This window comes from Accipiter gentilis, chromosome 33 (assembly GCF_929443795.1).
Source record: "Accipiter gentilis chromosome 33, bAccGen1.1, whole genome shotgun sequence".
Taxonomy (NCBI): domain Eukaryota; kingdom Metazoa; phylum Chordata; class Aves; order Accipitriformes; family Accipitridae; genus Astur; species Astur gentilis.
This window is the reverse complement of record NC_064912.1, coordinates 19,913,980-19,935,073: the sequence shown is the minus strand read 5'-3', so window position 1 is coordinate 19,935,073 and position 21,094 is coordinate 19,913,980. Positions and strand designations below refer to the sequence as shown.

Genomic DNA, 21,094 nt, shown 5'->3' with positions numbered 1-21,094 from the left:
CTAGTGTAAGGGTTGCTTGACTAACATACTTAATTTTCCTAAATGAATATACCCAGGATGTTCCAAAGGCTTGAGCAGTGTTTTGAACTCAACATACATTCCTTGCCTTAACTTCAGGTTCCTTAAGGGTGACATATCCCTTAGCTCACCATCCAGTCAGAGAAGAGACACAAACCCATTCCTCCTCCAAAGCGCAATTTAGAGTGACAGCTTAATTCAGTGCTCTGAATCAGTCACTGGAGAAGCTTATATTCACCATCTATATATGAAGACCGAATTCATACCTCACGAATATACATTCAGTGACTAATGTTAAATAGCATTAGTACTCAACCAAAGACCTGTGTAATTTAAACATGCAAATATTCAATAGATGGGGTCAACAGAAACATCTTTTTATATAAAATACTAAAAATTGTGAGCTGTCATAAGAAAAGCTAAACCCAGAAAGATTTCCAATAATATTGAAACATATCCAAAGATACAGGAAAGTTCACAGAGAATAATCTATAGACATGTTTAATACCTATGACCTAGAAAGAAGAAAAGTTTTACATTTATAATTCCAGGTTTCCCTTGAATTTGAAGGGCTTTGCAACACTGCCATATAACCGCTGTATTTCACCCCAAGAGAAACCATTCTTAATATGAATATTCATGTATTTGCTCAGTAACTGCCACAGTTAAAAAAACAATAAAAAAATCAAAAACTTAAGCAACACCAGAAGTTCCCCACAATCTTACCCCATTTGTTGGGCAGTTCTTTATATAGTGGCCAGGTTTTCCACAACGAAAGCAAGTGTACGATGGTGGAGGTGGACCCAAGGGTTTCTTCATGTAACTAGAAGTTTTTGGGGATAAAAGAAAAAGGGATGCATGTGTGTTTCTTGTTAAACATAGCTACAATTTTTTCATAATCTTCAAAGAACAGGTATGACATTATCAACACTTACTTGATTGGATCATATTCATGGCCAGACTGTGTCATCATAGCTTTTATTTTATCTTCTTCAGAAGCATTGGCTTCAGCCAGATTGGCAGTCTGTTTAACAGGTAATTATTTGACACACACATTAGAAACACATTTAAGCCCACACAGCCAAAGACAACACCACTCATCCAATCCTGTAAAGAGCAGCACAACGCTAGCTGAGGTTGCATGAAAACAGCTGCTTATATAAAATATATTTGTCCTGAAGATGTTCTGGGGAGTCCTTACGCCATTACATGATGTTTATGTGCCTGTTAACCTACTTGAAAAGAGCATTCTTGGGCACTCAAAACCTTAGGCTCTGTTTGTACCTTACAGAAAGACTTGTGTAACCAATCCAATTTTCTTCAAAGTGGACTGAAGCTATGTGCAGAAAAAATACACTATCCAGTATTTTTAAACTGATTTTCAAGCTCCAGACGATTTGAATGAGAAGATATCCACTGTACATTTAATTGAGAAAGATGTATGCAAGTATCATTATTTACATTTTGCAGCATTAAAAGGACACACAACTTGAGAGTTGGGGAAGTTGGTTTTGCTTGCTGAAATTTAGCTTATGACACAGAAGCATTAAAGGGAATCAAGCTTTTTTTTTATAATTCCTCAGCAAGACAAAAGATTCTTTTCAGTAGACATTTGACCATCATGTGCTGTAGGTAGTCCAAATGGCATGATCCCCCACAATAACTTTCTTTATGTTAAGTGATTTAACAACAGTAAGGACAACCTGCAGTTTTTTCCAGTTGACTGTGTCCTTTTAACATACAAATTGTAATTATAAGCCTTATGCAGAACTAGATCTTCAAATTACTGAAGCCAGCTGATTTTTTTTTAAAGTAGTATTTGTTGAAACATTTTTATTACACACTAGTCCAGATACAAGCAGGGTCTAAGGGAGTGACTGCAAATTACTTGGACCTTCAAGCACCTATCATTCAGATCAACCACTCATGTTTTGTTTTCATATGCATTCATTCACAAAAGCAACCAACTAGTTTCAACATTTTATTAAATGGTTGTTTCATATACACAGTTTTTTCTCAACAGTAACATAATCCAGATCAACATCTATGAAATCATTTCCATTAACATTTACAGAAAACTTTACAAATAGTTGACTAATTTGTTTGAACCCAAACGGTTTACAAAACACATCCAAAAACCCACAAAACATTAGTAGGAATAGACCAAAATTCAAATATGGCATTTAATACATAGTAATAGTAAAACAGAAAACTGTTAACACATTGCCTCCATGCTAAGCCAGTCTGCACTAAAGATGTTAGAGTAAGTAACAGTTTTGAGCTGCTTTATGTTATGTTCCTGTATTTTTCCGAAATATTTAAATTTTCTTGAAAGCTTAAATGTGTACACCACTTGGACAGTTTTTCACATCTTAGAGTAAAACTTCACATGAGTTTACAGAACCAAGGACATGTTTAGGGACAGCACTAATGGAGACCAATTCATTTTGGTGGTTACCTTCCAAAATTTTTTTTTTTGGCCAAATGTACACAATTTAATATCTGCAGTGAGAGAGTGAAGAAGTTAGCAGTGGGAAGAGATTTCTCTTTCTTGGAAATGAACTCCAGCCTTTATTTTCAGAAGAAAGAACTAGCTACTCTGCATTAGGCCCTGCCTTCTCTAATCTTTGTAACTTTAAAGACTAGTAATTTAATTGGCTAGCACTACACCTTTTCACAAAGTGCAATCACTAGTGCTTTCCCAGACAAAGGTTACACATTGTTGAGCAAAAAATGCAAGCAGTTCCATAGCAAAACATGGCATTACAACAGTTTCAGAAGGTCACATCTGCTAATATGCCACACATACACATTGGTATATTCCTATAAACAATTAGGTACATTTACACAATTTACACAGTCTGCGTTCAAACAAATTAGATTGTGTTGTCCACTGTATATATACTACAATTTACGAAACTGTGCAGCATTCAAAGAATGGATCTGTAACTATAATGACTAGAAATTCAAAAATAGCCATGCAATTGTCCATGTTACAGAAACGCTTCTATTTTGGCTGTTGCAAACCCCCCCTGGAATGTCCATAACTTACAGCCAATTAAATTCTTCTGTAAAAATTGTGTTAGTTTCCAACGCAAAATTAACAAAAGGTATGAAAAACGGTAAACAGCTTCTGAAGTGCTTCTTCTTTGTGTCTTGAAGATGAGTAATACTGCAACATTATGTTGAGGCTGATAAGGTACTCCCCTTCTATCTTCCCAAACTGGGAACTACTCTTTACAGGATAGTATCAAGATATACACACATTTTAAAGTTAAAATAGATACTTTAAATTATTAAAAATTGAATTAAAGTTTTGTTCAAATTACAACAGTTATCCACCTACAGATCACAGTATAAATTTAAAAATAGGAAGCAAACACTTTTTTTTTTTTTAAGTATTTGACAAGAATATATATATACCTTAGTAAGCTGGGCCAGAGAAATAGATGCAGAAGAGTCATCAATCTGTTCACAAAAAATTAAACACATATTCAAGTTCTACAATCAAAACATAGCAATCGTTAACCTCTACTGTAGTCTGAAAGTCTGCACTACATCCTCTGAGTGTCACTGAAAGAGGCATTTCCAACCTAGTGTAATTTGGTTTTATTCAAAACAAAGTCCAAACCTATGACAGCTTAAGAGAGTGCCTATGTGATTAGTAAGAAACTAAAATAACCAAACCCGCTCGAGATCAACTTATTGCTCCAGAATATCTCAGAGAGGGGACCCTTGTCAAATGCTCACAACTGCTTTAAAGTCAAAGGGGTAAGGAAGCTGTCAATTTTTAGCTAAAAAGGATTTAAAAAATATTTAAGTTTATTTGATAAGGAAGCATTACTACAGGAAACTTATTTTCAGTTTAGTTTGTAAATTAATCAGTTAATGTTTCATCATTTATAAATGCACATGGTTATGCTTTTATGAACGCAGTAGCTGCCTGTCAGAATAAAGCACAGGCTTATCAGCCATGAAACAGGAATTCTGCCCCTCCTGTCAGTAAGTTTAAAAACACCGAACTCACCATACTCCACAAAACCCTAACAAAAACACCAACCTAAAACATCAGCCATAAAAGTAACCCACCACTTTGTCTAGAAAAGAACAACTGTTTAAATTATTTAAATAAAGGTATTTATCATGACAGATTAGCCTATAAAAATTGAGAAAACTGATTTCTTGTATTTTATTAGACCACAGGCCATACCATCCAAATTAGTTTGGGAAGTGTGAGAATTTAATATTTTCCTCGCTACCAGACCAAAACCAATTTTTAATAGCAGCCCAGTACTAAATGAACAAAAGCAAGAAAGTGTAAAGCACACTCTTGATGATGAAAACATGGATTCAGAGTACAATCCTGTAATTTTTTTCTCCATGGCACCCATACTCCTCCCTCCCAGCTGCCTACTGGACCAGCTTGCAGGAATGAAGTCCCCAGGCCACTAGTCAGTAATAGACTGCAGGGTTTATCAAGAACTAATACTGAAGTACAGTTTTTCCACAAGTAAAAACAGTAACTTATCTAGTTCCTTTTCCAGTATACTGAATCATATTATGCCACAAGCAGCAGTTAAGCTTACACTAGCAAAACATTATTAGAAAGACACTCAAATCACTGCTTATTATGCCTTAATTGCTCAAAAATGTAGAATAACATTTCTCAATGTAAACTGAACAGCTCTCCTCAAGAGGTCACTAAATTGATCAGAAGAGAGATTAAAGCCCTTCCTTGGAAAAAGCTCTTGTCCTTTATTACCTCATGTAGTAGAAAAATTCAAGGGAGTAGTTTTAGCAGACTCCGGGGAAAAAAATACCTACATGGAGAAGATGATTCCTCACTCCATTTAATCATTCCTTCTCTATAGGTTTAAGAAAGCACATACCACATTACTGTATTAGTAACTAAAAAGTTCTTGAAAGTGTGCCTTTGGGAGAGGAACACCCAGATTCTTTCTGTTGCAAGTCTTACCAGAAGATTCAACTCTCCTTCTTTTCAGAAGATTTTGTACCTAGTTCTGTTAAAAAGGAAGTCTGATCAAGTATTTTGAAGCTTCATGCTCCATATGCCACTCTTTTTTACACGTGGAAAAACAGGCCTATGTTCTCTCATGGCAGGCACAACCACTATCAGTTTGTAGTTTTTCAGAAGCAAACAAGAAATTAGGAAAGCTTTCTACTGGAGCCTAACATTAAACAGTCTAGTATTGACCAGTAACTGAAACATAACAGCTAATAAACTATTCATTAGCTCTTGTATTTCTTTAGGAAGCAGTTGTTATATGACCTGCAGGCAACAGTCTAATTTCTTAAAGGAGGTGATAGCACTCCTTTCTACTAAAGTTATCAAAAGCAGCAAATGGATAATTAATGTACTATTTAGTATGTTTGCCCAACAGCCATCTTCCAATGATCCTGCATTCTTGTGTCTTTTTTTTTTCCTTTAAATTTCTACTGAAGTATTTCCTGCCAGTCCCTCAAATTAGTCAAGTAGAAACAATATCTCCATGAAACTTGTATACAACTCTAAGATAATACTGCAGAAGAAAAAAAAACCAAGCAAAACCCCACAAACCAACACCCCCTCCCCCAAAAAAAACCAGAATCAACAGTCAATGTATTAACTCCCATCACATGCAGAAGACTAAACAGAAACTAACATAAAGCAAGTGGGAAAGGGGACAGAAAATAGGAGGAAACGGCTAATCTCACTGCTGGAGTGCTATATTTAAATTACAGCGGCTTCCAAAAAAATCAGATAGCCTGGCTAAACTAAAAATTCAGCCAGGAAGGATCACAGCTGTCCTTGACAGTGCTAAAACAATGGGCATGACTCTCTGCATTTCTGCAGCCTCTAAGGACAAATACAAACTAGAGATCCTTGCAGTTACTGAAATAGTAATATGAAAACAAAAAGGACCCACTTCCTTGCTTTGGCTGTAGTAACAGTAGGACAGCGGCACAAATTTGCAACTGCAGAATGACAGCTAGCATAAGAGCAAGAAAAAGAAGAAATTTTCAAAGTATAAGCTTTTGTGCATTCTTTTAAAAAAATCTTAACTAATTTTAATTTTGCTGCTTTACTGTTCAAAAATTGGCAAGCTTTCCAGTGATTTATTCCTACCACACTAAGATCCAGATTCTGCTTTGAAATATATAAATATGTGTATTTTTTTTAAAAAAACCAAACAAAACCCCCACACTTCAGACCAAGACCTGAGTTAGCTTTAAGAATAAAGCTAATTGTTTCTCCAACACTAGAAGCACCTGAGGCTGCAGTGCTTTTACAGTGAGAGAGGACTTGTAAAGACAGATGCAAGGCTTCCACCCTATGGCTACCCATAACCCAAATCAGGTACAGTTGGAGCAAACAAGAAGGGAATGTTTTTGCTTTGCCTTTCATTCACTTTAGTTCTAACTAACACTAAGTCTTCCCTCCCACTCCAGGATTTTTCCTTTTTTTTTTTTTCTTCTTTTTTTCTTTTTGAGACATCTATGTTAGCTTATGGTGAGATGCTACTTAGAAATGTAATACAGACATGCCAGGGAACACACAAGGCTAAAAGAATGTTAACTTTATTTATGAACATGTGATTTGTGTTTATACACATGCTAGTAAACAAAAAGAAAAATAACTTTTCAAGAAATAAAAACCCATCTGAATTAGATCAAATACTATAAACGTGGTTTACATAAATGCATTACATTAACTACTAGGGTCACTGGGCCAGTTAAACTAACTGAAACTCACAATGAGAGGCCAAAATTCATGTCCAAAAAGGAATTCAAATCAATCAATAACAGAATTACCGATGCAGATTTAGACTTAGTGTTTTTAGACCTACACACAAAAAGTTTTCAATTTTAAGTTGATTGTATACCATTCCATAAGAGTCAGAGGCTGTATTCTTCACAGAACACAGACCCAGAGTTCATGAATTTCTAGATTAAGTTATCCTAACAGCTTATCAAGTGATCAGATCCAATGATCCAGGGTTAGTGTAATGCCTCACACCATTCTAGTGAAGAAAAAGCAGTTATACTTAAAATAAAGATGAAAAATAAAAAACACCACATAGTAATTTTTATACTATAAGGACTATTTTGAAATGCGTAGTTACACATAGTATTCAACCCAAGTGGCAAATCAAGATCTAGATCATTACGAGTCAAGTATTTCCGTGTATTACTTATTTATACTTTAGCAGCAGAATGACAGTGTTTTCAAACCTGAAGAAAAATGCTGCACTTTTTCCAAATGTAAATTCAAAGTGGTGGTATACTAAAGAAAGGCTTAACCTTTGAGAAATTAAAGCAGCATCTAACCCTGAAGTCACCCAGATCCAAAAATGTACTGCAGGCAAAAGTTAAGAAAAATGACAGGGATTTTCCCCACAAATGCACCAGGCTCTAACCTGGCACCAAAATTTGTATCAGATATTTTCATTTGCAGACAAACTATTAAGCTAAACTGCTTCATCATATAAAGTGGAAAGATCAAATGCAGAACTTTAGAATACCACTTTGTGTAGCAACGATACTTAAATTCACGGCAATCTATTAAAGACATTTACGTACTCAGAGGGGCCCAAACAATATCACTTCAATTATACAGTTTTAGGAACAAATACTCAAGTATTTAAGGACATGAAAAGGAATCATTCAGCTGCACAGAACTGTCCTCAAAACATATGGGCTATGTTGGTTTTGGTATTTGTTTGAACCCCCAAGTCAAAAGTAAGAAACAGTATCAAGTTTAACAATAATGGTTTCTCAGTGGTTTTTGATTACATTTTCAAAAACCATTAGGCAAAAAAAAGTATTTAAAAACAAAAGCTAAGTGATACAATGTGAAAATGGCAAAAAATACACTCCAAACAATTTTTATTGCAAGAAACAAAAAGCACACAACAACCTATACAAACATACATATTACTAGCTATAGACAGACAGATGTAGAACATGGCACCATGTTCAATTGTGCAAACCTCAAACCTACATGATCTAAAAATGATCATACATTATCTGTACAACACAAAGTCATACAGGAAATATTCTAGCATATTCAATATGAAATACAATGCATTACTAGGCACAAATACCAATATTCACATTAGAACTGTGCAAATGATGGTATTACTCAGTTTTTACTATGCTGAATCAAATACATGGTATTTACAACATATGCTATGCTTTACTGGAAAATATATTAAGTTAACGTTTGGAAAATTAATAAAAGGCTACATTGTTTAAAATTAAGTGCAGTGTGTAGAAAAAAGTGTGAGATTGTGTTTTTACATACTGCTTTTGATGTTCCAGTCACTGGCTCAGTTCGACTTCTAGAAGAAGAAATAAAGGTGATCAGAATTTAAAAATAAAGCACTTGTACCCAACATAAAGCAGTGAAAACAGATTACAAAACCTGAACATCAAAACATTATGTTCCAATAGTCTAGCGAATGTGGGAATTTATTTGTATACATAAAGTGTTCTCTCTTGGTACATTCAGGCCAACCAAAAAAACCCCCAAAAATCACATTTCTACTTTGTCACCAATTACTCTAAGACTTACAGATATAGAACACAACAGTGCAAGAGGAAGTCCTCAGATATTTTGCCTCTGCTATGCAAGTATCAAAAATATGAAGTCTGTTCTATGGTTTTGTGTTCTTAAATAATCATCCACCAAAACATGAAGGTAGCTTTAGCCAATCTGTATATCCCTAGTATGACAAATAGGTACCAGATACAGTACTTTCACTTCTAAGGAAGAACAGTGATAGTCTAGCACTTCGAGGTGCAAGTTTACTTAAGTGAAAAAAAAATAAAAAATCAGTCATCTGACAAAAGAATAACATAAAAAATGTCAGCGGCATAGTCTTTAGAACAGTGTTTCTTTGTGGAAGCCCAAGCACTGTGTTCAGATATCTACTATATTTAGCCATGAAAGTGCCAAAATACTAAACGTGTTACATATGCTATATTGACTAAAAATAGTAGTAGAAATGTCACCTGAAAGCAGTTTCTAGGATTTTGTGCGATTTAGGAGTCCTGTGACAAAAAAAAAGGTCTTAATTGCCAGAATTTGCTTTAAGATACTCTTGAAAATGCTACAATATTTTAGGAAATATTTATTACATTTGAAAACTTGCTGAGATTCCACATACTCATTGATCTGTATCTGCATGCTACTCATCATGAATCAGACATGCAACCATTGATATAGTTAACAAACAATTCATACATCATCCAAAGTGTCCCATGAGCAGAGGCAATTCAAAGGCTGCTGTGGATTTTATGTACAAATAGAAAGGCTCGTGCTTCCTGCCACTGCTAGAACACCACCAGGCTCGCAAGTACAGCCACGTACCTCCTGAAGATGAGGAAGTACAAGGAAATACTTTAGATTACCACACAATGGTTTCTTCATCCATTTACCTTGAAGAACATACTACAAGGCGAGTAACACGTTTTGAAGGCCTCTCCACTATTACAGCATACATTCATCATTCCCAAACATTAACCCCTCTACCAGTTGTTTCTGCAATGCTTCCAGGTGAAGGAATAGAAAGCTAATCTGCCTGGCTGTCAATGCTAGAACAGCAGTACCCTTCTTTCCTTATCCCCACATACAGGTATTTATTTGATCTTTGATGCTAGCAGCATCTATACTCTCATTTTAGGGCAGCATTACGATACCAGGAGAGGGTGCCATCCAACCAGAAATGGAGGGTACATTGACAAGACAGCACTCAGCGTATGTATTTAAATAACCTCCCCCCAGAAAGGCCATGTTTGTAAGCCCAATGCTGTGGCATCCAGAATTACTAGATAGTGCCCGAAAGCACTGCAACAACTATTGCAGTAGTATGCCCAAAGTTTACATGCAGAGCCACACAAATTCAGGGTTTTAACTTGCAAATGCTTCATGGGTACCAGGATGCTGCTGTACTGTTTGTCCGAGACACACTGTAACTCATCAGTCTATTTATTGAGAACCAACATGAGAAAGACAGGGCAAAACCACAAGCTAGTAATATCTACTAATTGTGGTGAAGAGCCATATCTACAAGAGCGCTGGAAGACATGGCCATTCAAACAATGCTAATGTAGCTAATATAGAATGGGACTGTATGAATACGTAAATGACAGCAATAATCCTGCAGTCAGGATTGCATTTGAATATTTGTAATTTTAATCAATACATCCAATCCTCCGTCCTCTATAAATCTTAGGAATACAGAATTAAAACCAGGAGCACAGATACCAGCTTAGTGTAAAAATAGACTTAGAAAGATAGCTAGTAACATTTGGTAATGTGCTAAACTGCTTACTGAGTTTCAGGTTTGGAAAGGATTAACTATTCCTTTATCATACTTGCACAAAAGGTGATAGACTTGAGAATGCTGTTCTTTTTCTCTTGCCCAAAATGGACATTGTCTTTAGGAAACTAATGGGATTCACTTATGAATGGAACTTCTTGTTTGCGTGGTTCGCCAACTGGGCAATCCTTGATTTTGCCTCTATAGCTAGTCTGCAACCCCCCCAGATTTGGGGTGTAAAGAATACCTGCCATATCCCACCCCTCCCTCTGCCAAATGCAAGAAATAGTCAAACAATGAGAATCAGACTCTTCTGAGATGAGAATAAATTATAAATTTACACTACAATGCATATCTGTCTTTACTATAAAAGCAAACACATATAATATGGAACCTCCCCATGTGGAGGAAACAGGACCTAAAACTTGGATCTCAGAAAAATCAACCCCAAGAACAAACTCAATCTTGAAAGTTACCATTGTTGGAGTTTGAACCCCATGTCCCAGCAGGCCTAAAAATTTAAGTCTCCTTTGGGACAGATAAATTAAGATCTACCCCATTAAAACAAAAATTAACAGCGGCTTTAACAAGAAAGGCACAATCTGAATGCCTCTGTAAACTAGTATCAATAAAAAAAGTTAACGCACTGAAACCCCTCACAAAGATTACAATGCTTTATGGATACTTACATAACATATGTTTTGCTGGTAGCTTTAACTCCTCCAATAGGTATTCTTCTAACAATTACCGATGAGTTCTTAGGAATCAGGGCATTATCATCTGTGTACTCTGAAAGCAACATAAATACAGAAAAAACACTAGTCAATTCATAAGAATGTATATTAATGTGTAATTACATACCACTTCAGAGAATCCCTTTACAGATCTAAAAGCAAAATTTTGTATGTAACATCACACTTTTATTGTCTCAACACACTAACGGTACCTTTCAAGAAATCTTCAGGTTTGATAAACACAAGCAGCAAAATATATTTTTTTTTTACAAAAATAGCTTGAATGCCAACAGCAAAATGGACTCAATGGTCACTAAAAGAGAGCCTGCTAATGCATTAAGTTCTTTCCTGATCTAGCTTAAGTTGTTTTTGCTTCTGCTAGGCTACAAAACCAATAGATCTTTGGAGAAAAACAAGCCACAGGCATAAACCGGATTCTAAAGTCTGACCAGCTTGCCCTGAAACAGGCACTTAGCTAAAGCATGAAAACTCTGTGCCATTGCTTTCACAGCTGTTACCTAAAAACGACTCACCTATGCTGCTAGTGTTCAAGACTGACAGAACACAGGGGAACAGAGCCTGCCATCTCTGTCGATTTCTTGGAGCTCTCCCTCAACAACCACACTTCTCAGCTGCTCAGTGCTTTACGTTTAAATGGAAACGAAACTGGCAGTGCTAGAATTTGGATCACAAAAATATGAGGGTTTTTTTTCTGAGCCTGCTTTCGCAAGTAGGGCAGAATTGGCTCAAACTGAAGTGGTATCTCCCCCCCTTAAGCTAATCATCTAGTTCGAATTAACCAGAGATGCAAATTCTTTCGATTCAGTTCTTGCAGAGCAGAAAGACTCAAACTAAATTACTTATGAAGACAGCCTTCAAAAGCCTTTTGAAAACAGCGTGTGCCTGAAGCTATCCATGCTTTGCCTTGGCTTATACCATGTCAGTCTTCTGAAAAGGAGGAAAGCTTTCTGACCTTTTACATAAGGACCAAACAAAAAAACCCAACTACCTCAGATACTTTGACTGAGTAAGCTTAAAATGCAAAGATCTCTCCACAAGAATGGTTTCTATATTGTACATACACAGCTGGATATGACTAAATATTTTAAAGCACTATCAGCAGCCATTCCCTGTAATCTGCTGAGAGCTTTAAATATTAAAAGCCCTTACCTTTGCAGACCAGGTAAGAACGATGGTCTGAAAACCAAAGATGCTGTATATCTTATCTAGTTAGGCTCTCTTAGGGTGGTTTTTCTCAGTGTTCACGTACAAAATACAAGTATTTCACAATTATGCTCTGTTTTTCAGTATATTATTCCTACAGGCAGGAACCTCCCATACACCAAAATATACCTACCAGAAGACATCTTTTCAACAACTAAATGAAAACGTTAATTCTATTTCCAAATGACAGAATGCTTCTTCAGAAAACTGAGAAATCATTTAGCTGAAACTAATTTCTGATCTTCCCCTAGGGAACTGAACAGCAAGCTTCCTCTGGACTTCACAGTAGTTTAAAACTGTAGGAGAAAGAACTACTAGTGATGAAAACAGAGCCTTTTACAGAAGTCGTATCCTTAAACCAACCCCTAGAGCTCTTCTCAAGAGGAAGATCTAACCCTTACACAGACACTTGCCAAAAAAGGCCTGCACTGGGACTTTTCTGATGGAGAAGGAGCTCAAAGAGTACTGAGGCCCAGACCAACAACGGGGAGATAATGCCCACTGCAGTTCTAGAAGCCCAAAGCAGCTGTTTCTACCTGTTGAGCCATAGAGAGTATTCTTTCTGGTCCAGATCATACACCACTGGACTGAGATTTCAGAGATACAGGATAAGCAACAGTGGCTCCACAAAAAGGCAGGAGTTTGCCACACCTGTACTGAACTCAGGATTGCAGTAGTTCTGCAGAAGATTACAAATGGCAGCACACACCTCTTCCAGAAAGAGATTGTATGTATGAGGACAGCAACCAGTGCATTTATTCACAAATTATGCAAGCCTGCAGACATCAATTTGAACATGCACAACAGGTGTATGATGCAAAAAGAGGAAAAGATGCTCTTTAAGTATTTTGTGACAATCCATTCACCATTAGAAGAGAAACATTGACATCTGCCTTCTGAATAGCCTATCCTTGTGTGTGTATGTATAGAAATACATGGTTGTTTTCAGTCTGCTTAAGTGCACAGTGAAAAGAGCTCCAGCCATCTAATAAGAGACTGATCTAAAAGTGAATTCACCTTAAAAGTCAATCAGTACACATTTAAATGTATCAACAGAAGAGCAACAGCAGCTTGGTGAAATAAAGGCTTTCTTTGTATAGGACACTTATCACAGCACGTATTTGTAGTTGGTACTTGAAGTATCCCACTAGCTTGATCACTGTGTCAGAGAATTTGTGGAAGAGCATTTACATACAGCAGAGTACATTGCTGAGTTAGTTCTGTGAAGCGACCTGATACCAGTTGGCTTGAATACATTTATTTTTCCTTCACCTCAATTAACTGAATTCATTTTGGTGATGAAATTTTATTAAAAGTGATATCAAACAATGTAGACTAAAAAGTTAACTTTTTTTTTTTAAATAGGAAAGGACTAAAACTGGAGCACTATTCCCAAAGCCCTTGGAAATTTTTGTTTGCTCAGTTTGAATTTAACAGACTCCAGCTCAGTCTAGCAGCTCTCAGACTAAACTGGCATCTCCCAGCAGGAACCTGTTCCCTGCAGGCAGCAACATCCCCTAGTAGAGACTTGGCAATTGCCAGGACCTACAAAGCAGTGTCGCTCTGCCTCACCACATGATTCCACATCTGCAAAGTGAGCAATGATGTCATGCTCGACAAGGCTACTTTTCACACTTGTCGGAGCAAAGCTCCAATAGAAATGTTCAAAGCTGGAGGTAACAATGTTGTTGATTCCTATTTCCTTGCAGCACAAAACTTGTTTTACTGCCAGTCATGGCCAGTAAGCAGCTAACTGGGCTTTTGTCAATCTGACCTGTGATTAAAAATAAGGATTCCATTAACTCAGAAAGCTTGCAAAAGCAAAGAAGGATTCAGATGTTAAAGTCAAGAGCAGAGAAGACATAACAGTCTACAACTTGCCATCTATTCTACAAGAATATAGTATACTTGAAAGAGTCAAGGGGAAGCAGTACTTCAAGGAATGAATGGATGCAGACAAGTTAAACAACAGCTACTTTGACTGCTGCCTCACACTGACTTAGAAATCCGAAATCAACAATTGCATTAGGGTCCACAACCTTCTTCCTGCAAAAAACATACAAACAGCTCAGGCTATGCTCTGAAGTTTGTACTGCTTTATATTTAATGCACAATTTTAAAATCCCATTTTAAAATTAATCTATAATTCTGAAAATCTGCTAGTTTTAATAATTTGTGTCATAGGTATACAATAAACAAGCTACTAAAAAAAGTTCCTGCTTTAATCCACCATTTTGAGTCTGACAGCACTGCAAAAGCATCCCTCTGAGCACTAGCTAGAGAACTATTTTCACCCAGATAAAGTACAGAAGCTCATCAAAACAGAAATCATCAGAAGGCAAGCCTATATGTGAAATGACAAAGAAAAGCCTTTATTAGGCTTAGATGCCTTGCTAACCAGCTATTATGCTACTGGGGGAAGGATTTGCAGAGTAAGAGATGAACACGACTACTAACTTGCCAAATTACCTCTACCAGAAAACAGGGTAACTCCCAAGCACACATTTTCTCCCTACCACATAAAGATATGCTTTCTCATTATGTGATTTTTTAAAACTCTATTCTAATCACCACCACCTGCACACTTTGCAACAAACAAACCATCTATGTAGCCGGCACTGAAAGCACTGCCTCGAAACATCCTGATTAACAGACTGGACTACTACTGCTGGATTTTCAGCTTCCACCAAAACAGGTATCAATGATCTCATCTACAACTGGTATACCATAATTTCTTGAATTAGCTAGTTCAGTAGGCCAAACAGCTCATAGAACTTTCATTTGCATTATTACTATACAGTACTGTGCTCCAAAAGAGCACCTATATTGCTTTGAAAGGATTAGTTAATAAAATCTAACATACTTTCAATCATAAATCTGATTATACAGACCACTCAATGTCTTATTGGCAATGCTTGTCATTTCAGCGTGTGACTGGGAAAGCAAAAGCAATGCTGGAGACAACATGGTAATGAACCAAACCCAGCCTGCCCTAAGCACCTGGCCAAGGGACATTAACCCAGCTGACAGCACACCCCCGAGAGGTCCCAACCCTGCTGGTGACGGGGCCCAAGCAGCTGGCTCCCAGAAAGGCAGTGCATGAGCTCACTGTAATATCATCTTTTTTGAATGGGTACACGCCTTACCCTAAACCCAACCAGGAAAACAGGGAACTCCATACCCTTTCTGAAAGCTCTACACAGTAATGCTGCATGGCAGCCCAATAATTAATTGCACTCAGAGGTGTAACCAAAGTAATCCCCCATACTAGCACTGCAACGCAAAATGGCACAGTGAGGGGCAAGGTTTAAAAGTTGCTTAAATGTTCTCTCTAAAGTGCTATGTTTGCACTGGGTTGAAGACATTCCAGTAGACAGACAGAAATCAGCTGTGAGGCCAAATGATTTCATTCAGAGTTAGCATGAGTTTGTTTTGAAGGCATCACATTGTGGCATTACTAAACAGTAAAGTGCATACTGCAACACTGAACTCAAGCAAGTTCTGAGTTCAAGAGACAGTCTTACAAGAGCAATACTCTTCCTTAAAACTATTCAAAGACCACTTCAGAGTCACATTTTTGATTTTTTTTTTATTTTGTCTGATAAGCAGAATAGCACATTCTCCAAGTGTTTTCAGTCAGGATGTTACAGGGCAGGACAGAGCACTCAAGAAACTTGAGTTCTGGAGTTTGCAGTTCTTCCACAACATTGTGAGAACATCTATTATAAAAGACAGGTCAAGAAATTCAGATCAAACTAAAAGGTGGCAAGTTTAAATGCATCATTCTTGAGCACAGGCTTTTTGAAGGGAATTCTGCCTTTATAGAACGTGCCTCTACAGTAAGCATGCAAGAGGACACCCTGCCTCCCCTTTCTTAAAACTGCTCCCAACCATCCATTTTGCCTTCCCAGCATCTTAAAAGGAGTCCATCTTTTTTTTTTTTTCACTGATATTTAAAGTCCTCTTTACTTTTAGCTTATATTAGCATTGCTTCTATTACTAGAGTTCCATTATGGAAGTAACAGTTACTGATCTGTAAAAGGCTAGAGTACTCTGAAAAATCTGAACAAGCAGGCCATCTTCACTCAAGGTTCACTTTGTTCTTTCCAAAATCATTTCAACATTTAGTCAGGACTCCTGCACAAAGTTATAAAAACCCAATACTTTATGTCCACATGTAAGAATTCCAGACATTCCATTTGGCGGAATATGCTGGTCTAGCTTTTTTCTTTATCTTCTGAAGGTGAGTTTAAGCATCTACATCTGATGACTAAAACCCGAAATTCACACTTATGCATATAAACCAAAAATTTGCCGTACATATATATTGCACAGAAATGTATTCTCTAGCTTTGCTCTGAAAACTACTGGGGGATTTTTGCGTTTTCACACAGAAAATGCCCTTACAAAAACTTCAGTAAGCCATCTGTGTCACTAATATATTTAAAATTTTATGCTCATTTTACAAAGGTCAAAGTGCAACACAACCTACGCAGAGGAGGATCTTGTCCCTGTTAAACGAGAGCAATGCTCTTTGAAGTATGAAAGACATTCCTTCTTTAACTTCGCATTTAGGCAACACCATATTTAACAGGTTCTAGTGAAGTGCATACTTTTTCTGCACAGGATTCTGATTATGTATGAAAACAAAGCAACACACTTGGTAAGACCAGTCTTATGTCTATTAGAGTGACACTTTATGGGGTAACATATTTATGACCATAAATTTTTCTTCTAAAACTTTGCCTTCTGTTCCTCACCTGCTATAACAGATTCCATGTGTTTGGCCTATTTCGAAACCTTTTTTCTTCTGGTGATAATAACTGGCCTTCATCACAGTTTATTACCATCCAGCATTCTGGTTTTAAGGCTCTTTTTTTACACAGACCCAACTATTACAGGAGTGATGTCAGCCAGTTGGACATTCAGCCTGCTAGCAGTTGTGAAGCTGAAAGTACATTAGCAACTGAAGACAAAATTCAGAGACCCTTCTGCAGCAAAGCCCTTAAAGTGAATTAAACATTTTTTTCAAAAGCTTTTGAAAATTTTATTCAATACTACTGGAAAAATTCAAGACTTCTGAAACGTATCTCTATCTGTGTATGTCACTCAATCCAATGGCATCCCTAAGACCCCTAACATTGCACTGTTAAGTCTCTTCACAGACATCCTCGTCAAAATAGTTTAAATATCTGTAAATAAATAGCAAGCTTAAGGTCCAACCACTTTGAAGGCTAGGGCTGAAGTTAGTTACCACAGTGTACAGATCATTCTGTTTAATACAGGAAACGGGAAAAGAAAAAAAACCACTGGCACAGATTTTAAAGAAAAGACTGTTGCAAGAGTGTCACAGAACCACAGATCAAAAAAAAAACCAACTTAAGGTTTAAGGAATGAAAACACTTTACAGTTCTTTTTATTTCTGAAAAGCCATATCCCAAAGTCTTCAATCACATTCAAACTTATCAAGAGGCAGACTACCGAACTGAAATATTGTACCAAGTAATACGAAACTGTTATCATCTCTGAGAATCAAGCACCATTTATTAGATTTAAAAGAATTTACGACTTCTCCAAGAACGTTTCTGACGTATGTTCACCATAAATGTTCTGCCATAAAACTTCACTACTATCCTTATACGGTTAACATGTAGTACTGGGGGGGGTGGGGTGGGGGGGTGGGTTAGAAATTAATGATGAAATGATAGCCAATAGCATCTGAATGACAACGTCTTTGGCGTAGAAAAGAAGTTACATTAAGAAGAAATTCCGAAGTGTAATTTAGATGCAAAGAACACTCATGTGCAAGACAGCTTTAAATGGTCTGCACAGAGTATAACTCACAGGTACGCTCTGGATCCCAAACGTTGCTAGTGAGCAATTCCTGCACCTGGCACAAAACCTAGTTTTCCAACGCAGTGGGGTGAAAGAAGTTGAAGACAAAACTAAGTCACCAAACCCACTTTTTTCCTTCAAATTAGCCATCTATTTCCCTCACTTTCAGCCTCCTCTACCAGATTTCACAGAAATCCGGCAAGTTTGTTATTGCAAGATCTCCTCCCACATTTCCATATCATTTTACGCAGAAGAATCCCAGGAAACCAAAACTTTTGTAAGCACGGCATGTCGCACACCAACCACGTATTCTTCCGTGCCTAGCTCCGCGTCTACAACGCACATCCGACGGCAGTTGTCAGAACAGCAACTACAAAAGAACAGCCCTGTGAGGCCCCCAACGCCAAGTCACAGCTACCGACGGCGGCCGAACCGCATTATCGCTTCCCACCTCGCCGCATCCCCGGCGCCGCTCGCCCTCCCGGTCGCGTCCCGGCCCCCCCCCCCCCCCCTCGCCCCGCACGCCGGCGGGACGGGCCCCTGGCTGACTCACGCTTCGCGGGGACGAGCCACAAAGGGCAGGCCGCGCCGCCAGCAGCCGAGCGGCCCCCGAGGCCCCGCGCCCGCCGCCCCCACGCACCTTCTTTGGTCTGGGCGTTGGTGATCTGTAGGTCGCAGTCGGCCGCCTTCAGCTTCTCGCGGCCCATGATCTGGCGCTTGAGGTCGCACAGGGAGATGTGGAGGCCGTCGAAGGTGACCGTATCATAGTTGAGCTTGGAGGAGAACTTGTAGTGGACGCACGACATTGTCGGGGCCCGGCGGTTGCCTGCTCCGCGGCAGACGGCGTCGCGGCCTCCGCGCCGGGTTGGGGCCCGCGGCGGCGCGGGGCAGGGCCCGCCGGAGGGGGCCGGGGCAGGCGGCGCGGGCTGAGCTCGGGCGGGCCGGCGGCGCTCAGAGGCCGCGGCGCTCCGCCATGGCCAGGCCCCGCGGCCTCAGGCAGACTCGGCTGGCGGAGGCCTCAGGACTCCATCGCGGCGGCGCTGCGAGGCCCCCTCCGCTCCCCGCCTCCGCAACGACTACCGGCCCGCGGCGATCGAGCTGGGCCGCGGCGGCGCCCGCCCGCCCGCCTCCTCCTCCTCCTCCTCGCAGATCCGGGCGGACGACGGGGACAGGGGCCCCCCGCGGGCCCCGGCTCGGCCTCCGCTCCCTCTCTCGCACGGCAGCGCGCCCAGGCCCGGCCAGCTCGCTATGGCGGCTCGGGCGCCCCCGCCTCAGCGTTCGACGCCGAGGGGTTTCCCGGCCGCCAACCGCACGGGCCGCGGCCAGCGCCTCAGCTGCGCAGGCGCAACGGCGCACCGCACCCACCACCCCTCTCCCGCACCTCCCCCCCGCGCGCCCCACGTGACCCAGCGCATTATGACAAAAGGCCCGCGTCACGTGGGCGCGGCGGCCCCGCCCTCTTCGCCCTAACGCCGAGCGCCCCCTAGGGGACGGGGGCGGGCGGGAGCGGCCCTGGGAGCCCCGGGCCCGTCACCGCCCCGGGCCGCGGCTGCCCCGGCTGCCCCGGCTGCCCCCCTCCCCGGCCTGTCACCGCCCGCTGACCTGTCGCCCCCGGGGCCTGTGGTGTCCCTCCCGTCACCTCCACGGCTTTCGCCACCCAGCGTCACCTCCTGTCAGCGCCCGGGCCTGCGGTGGCTCTCCCAGCAGCCCCCGGGCCCGTCACCGACCCATGTCCCGTCACCCGCCCAGGCCTGTCACCAGCCGGCGTCCCCTCCTGTCAGCAGCCGGCCTGGGGGAGACGCGGCGGGCTTGGCCGCGGGGTGCTCGGCTGCCGCAGGGCCAGCGAAGGGAGGGGACATCCCTCCTGGCACCCCACGAGCTTCGGGGGGCTTTGGCCTGCCGCCTTGTCCGTGCGGAAGAACGAGAGCGTTCCCCTTATCTCCCACACGAGCGAACAGACGACACAGCAGGCCATCGTTAGGGTTCCGCTTCTGCTCAGAAGGGGCCACACCAAAGCAGCGGTTCGGTAAAAGGCCCCCACTGCCAGTCAGCCGATCGGAGGAGCGATCCCCCGCGCCACGCACGCCAGCGTCCCGCAAAGCCAATGGCACCCGGGGCGGGAGAAGGACCCCGCCGCGCAGGGCAGATCTTGGGAGCGTGTTGGCACTCGTGAACCGGGCACAGATGGCAAAAATGCCGGGAGAAAACAACACTTTTTTCCGCATCTCAGAACGTCTCGTGAAAACGCAAGTGACGGAATTTACAAAGCAGTTACGCTGCTGACACACAGCCGAGCACCAGCCCAGTATCAAAGACATGTCTGACAGGGTGACTGATAAAACAAAAAGAGCAGGTTTCAAAACGACTAGATAGGTTCTCTTTTTCAAAGGCAAGAACGGGTAGTCTGAATTAGAAATGAGAAAGAAATTAATTAGAACAGGGAACAAAACTTGAGCAGAAATAAGGGAATTAAATGCTGCGTGTAAACAGCAAAATACACCACAGGAGGACAGAAAAATCATTACCATCTTATAGTTTTCATTATGCAGGCAATGACTGCAACTTAAAATATCTATTAATGTTTTATTATGCAGATGATTGCTTTTTAGTAAAGGAGCTATTTGTTATTTCCACAAATCTATGATGCACACTTTACTTTCTTTGCAGGCATCTAAGCTTTTTACAAGACCAAGTAATTTATACCATGCACATTTCTGTATGAATCCTCATTTTTCATTTACCAGTTATTTGGCCACTAATATACTGCAGAAAATTAAATTATACAACTAATGTTAGTCACCTCCTTGTGGATTTCTTATTTTTATTAATGTCATGATTAAACCCACAACTGTTTAAAGTTACGTACTGGTTGCACATCCAATCCATTTGTTCAAACTTACAAAGTACAATCTTCCACTTAAGAATTACTTATTTTCTAACCCTCTGGCCACAAGACTT

General features: G+C 40.2%; 1 protein-coding gene across 8 annotated transcripts in view; it reads right to left on the bottom strand.

Moving 5' to 3' along the window:
* Positions 1 to 19,447, bottom strand: part of RBBP6 (RB binding protein 6, ubiquitin ligase) — a 32,174-nt gene extending 12,727 nt beyond the window's left edge. For 2 of the 8 annotated variants that reach the window (XM_049835507.1, XM_049835511.1), the window contains exons 1-7: positions 18,777 to 19,447; positions 11,033 to 11,132; positions 9,034 to 9,072; positions 8,324 to 8,360; positions 3,442 to 3,486; positions 954 to 1,042; positions 745 to 841 (exon numbers count right to left, since the gene is read on the bottom strand). In XM_049835507.1, the coding sequence (XP_049691464.1) occupies positions 745 to 841; positions 954 to 1,042; positions 3,442 to 3,486; positions 8,324 to 8,360; positions 9,034 to 9,072; positions 11,033 to 11,132; positions 18,777 to 18,942 (573 nt within the window). In that variant the 5' untranslated portion in view covers positions 18,943 to 19,447. Of the gene's footprint in view, positions 1 to 744; positions 842 to 953; positions 1,043 to 3,441; positions 3,487 to 8,323; positions 8,361 to 9,033; positions 9,073 to 9,265; positions 9,395 to 11,032; positions 11,133 to 18,776 lie in introns of those variants that run through there. The other 6 variants (XM_049835508.1, XM_049835514.1, XM_049835509.1 and 3 more) reach the window with 5 other exon arrangements.
* Positions 19,448 to 21,094: the final 1,647 nt, after the last annotated feature.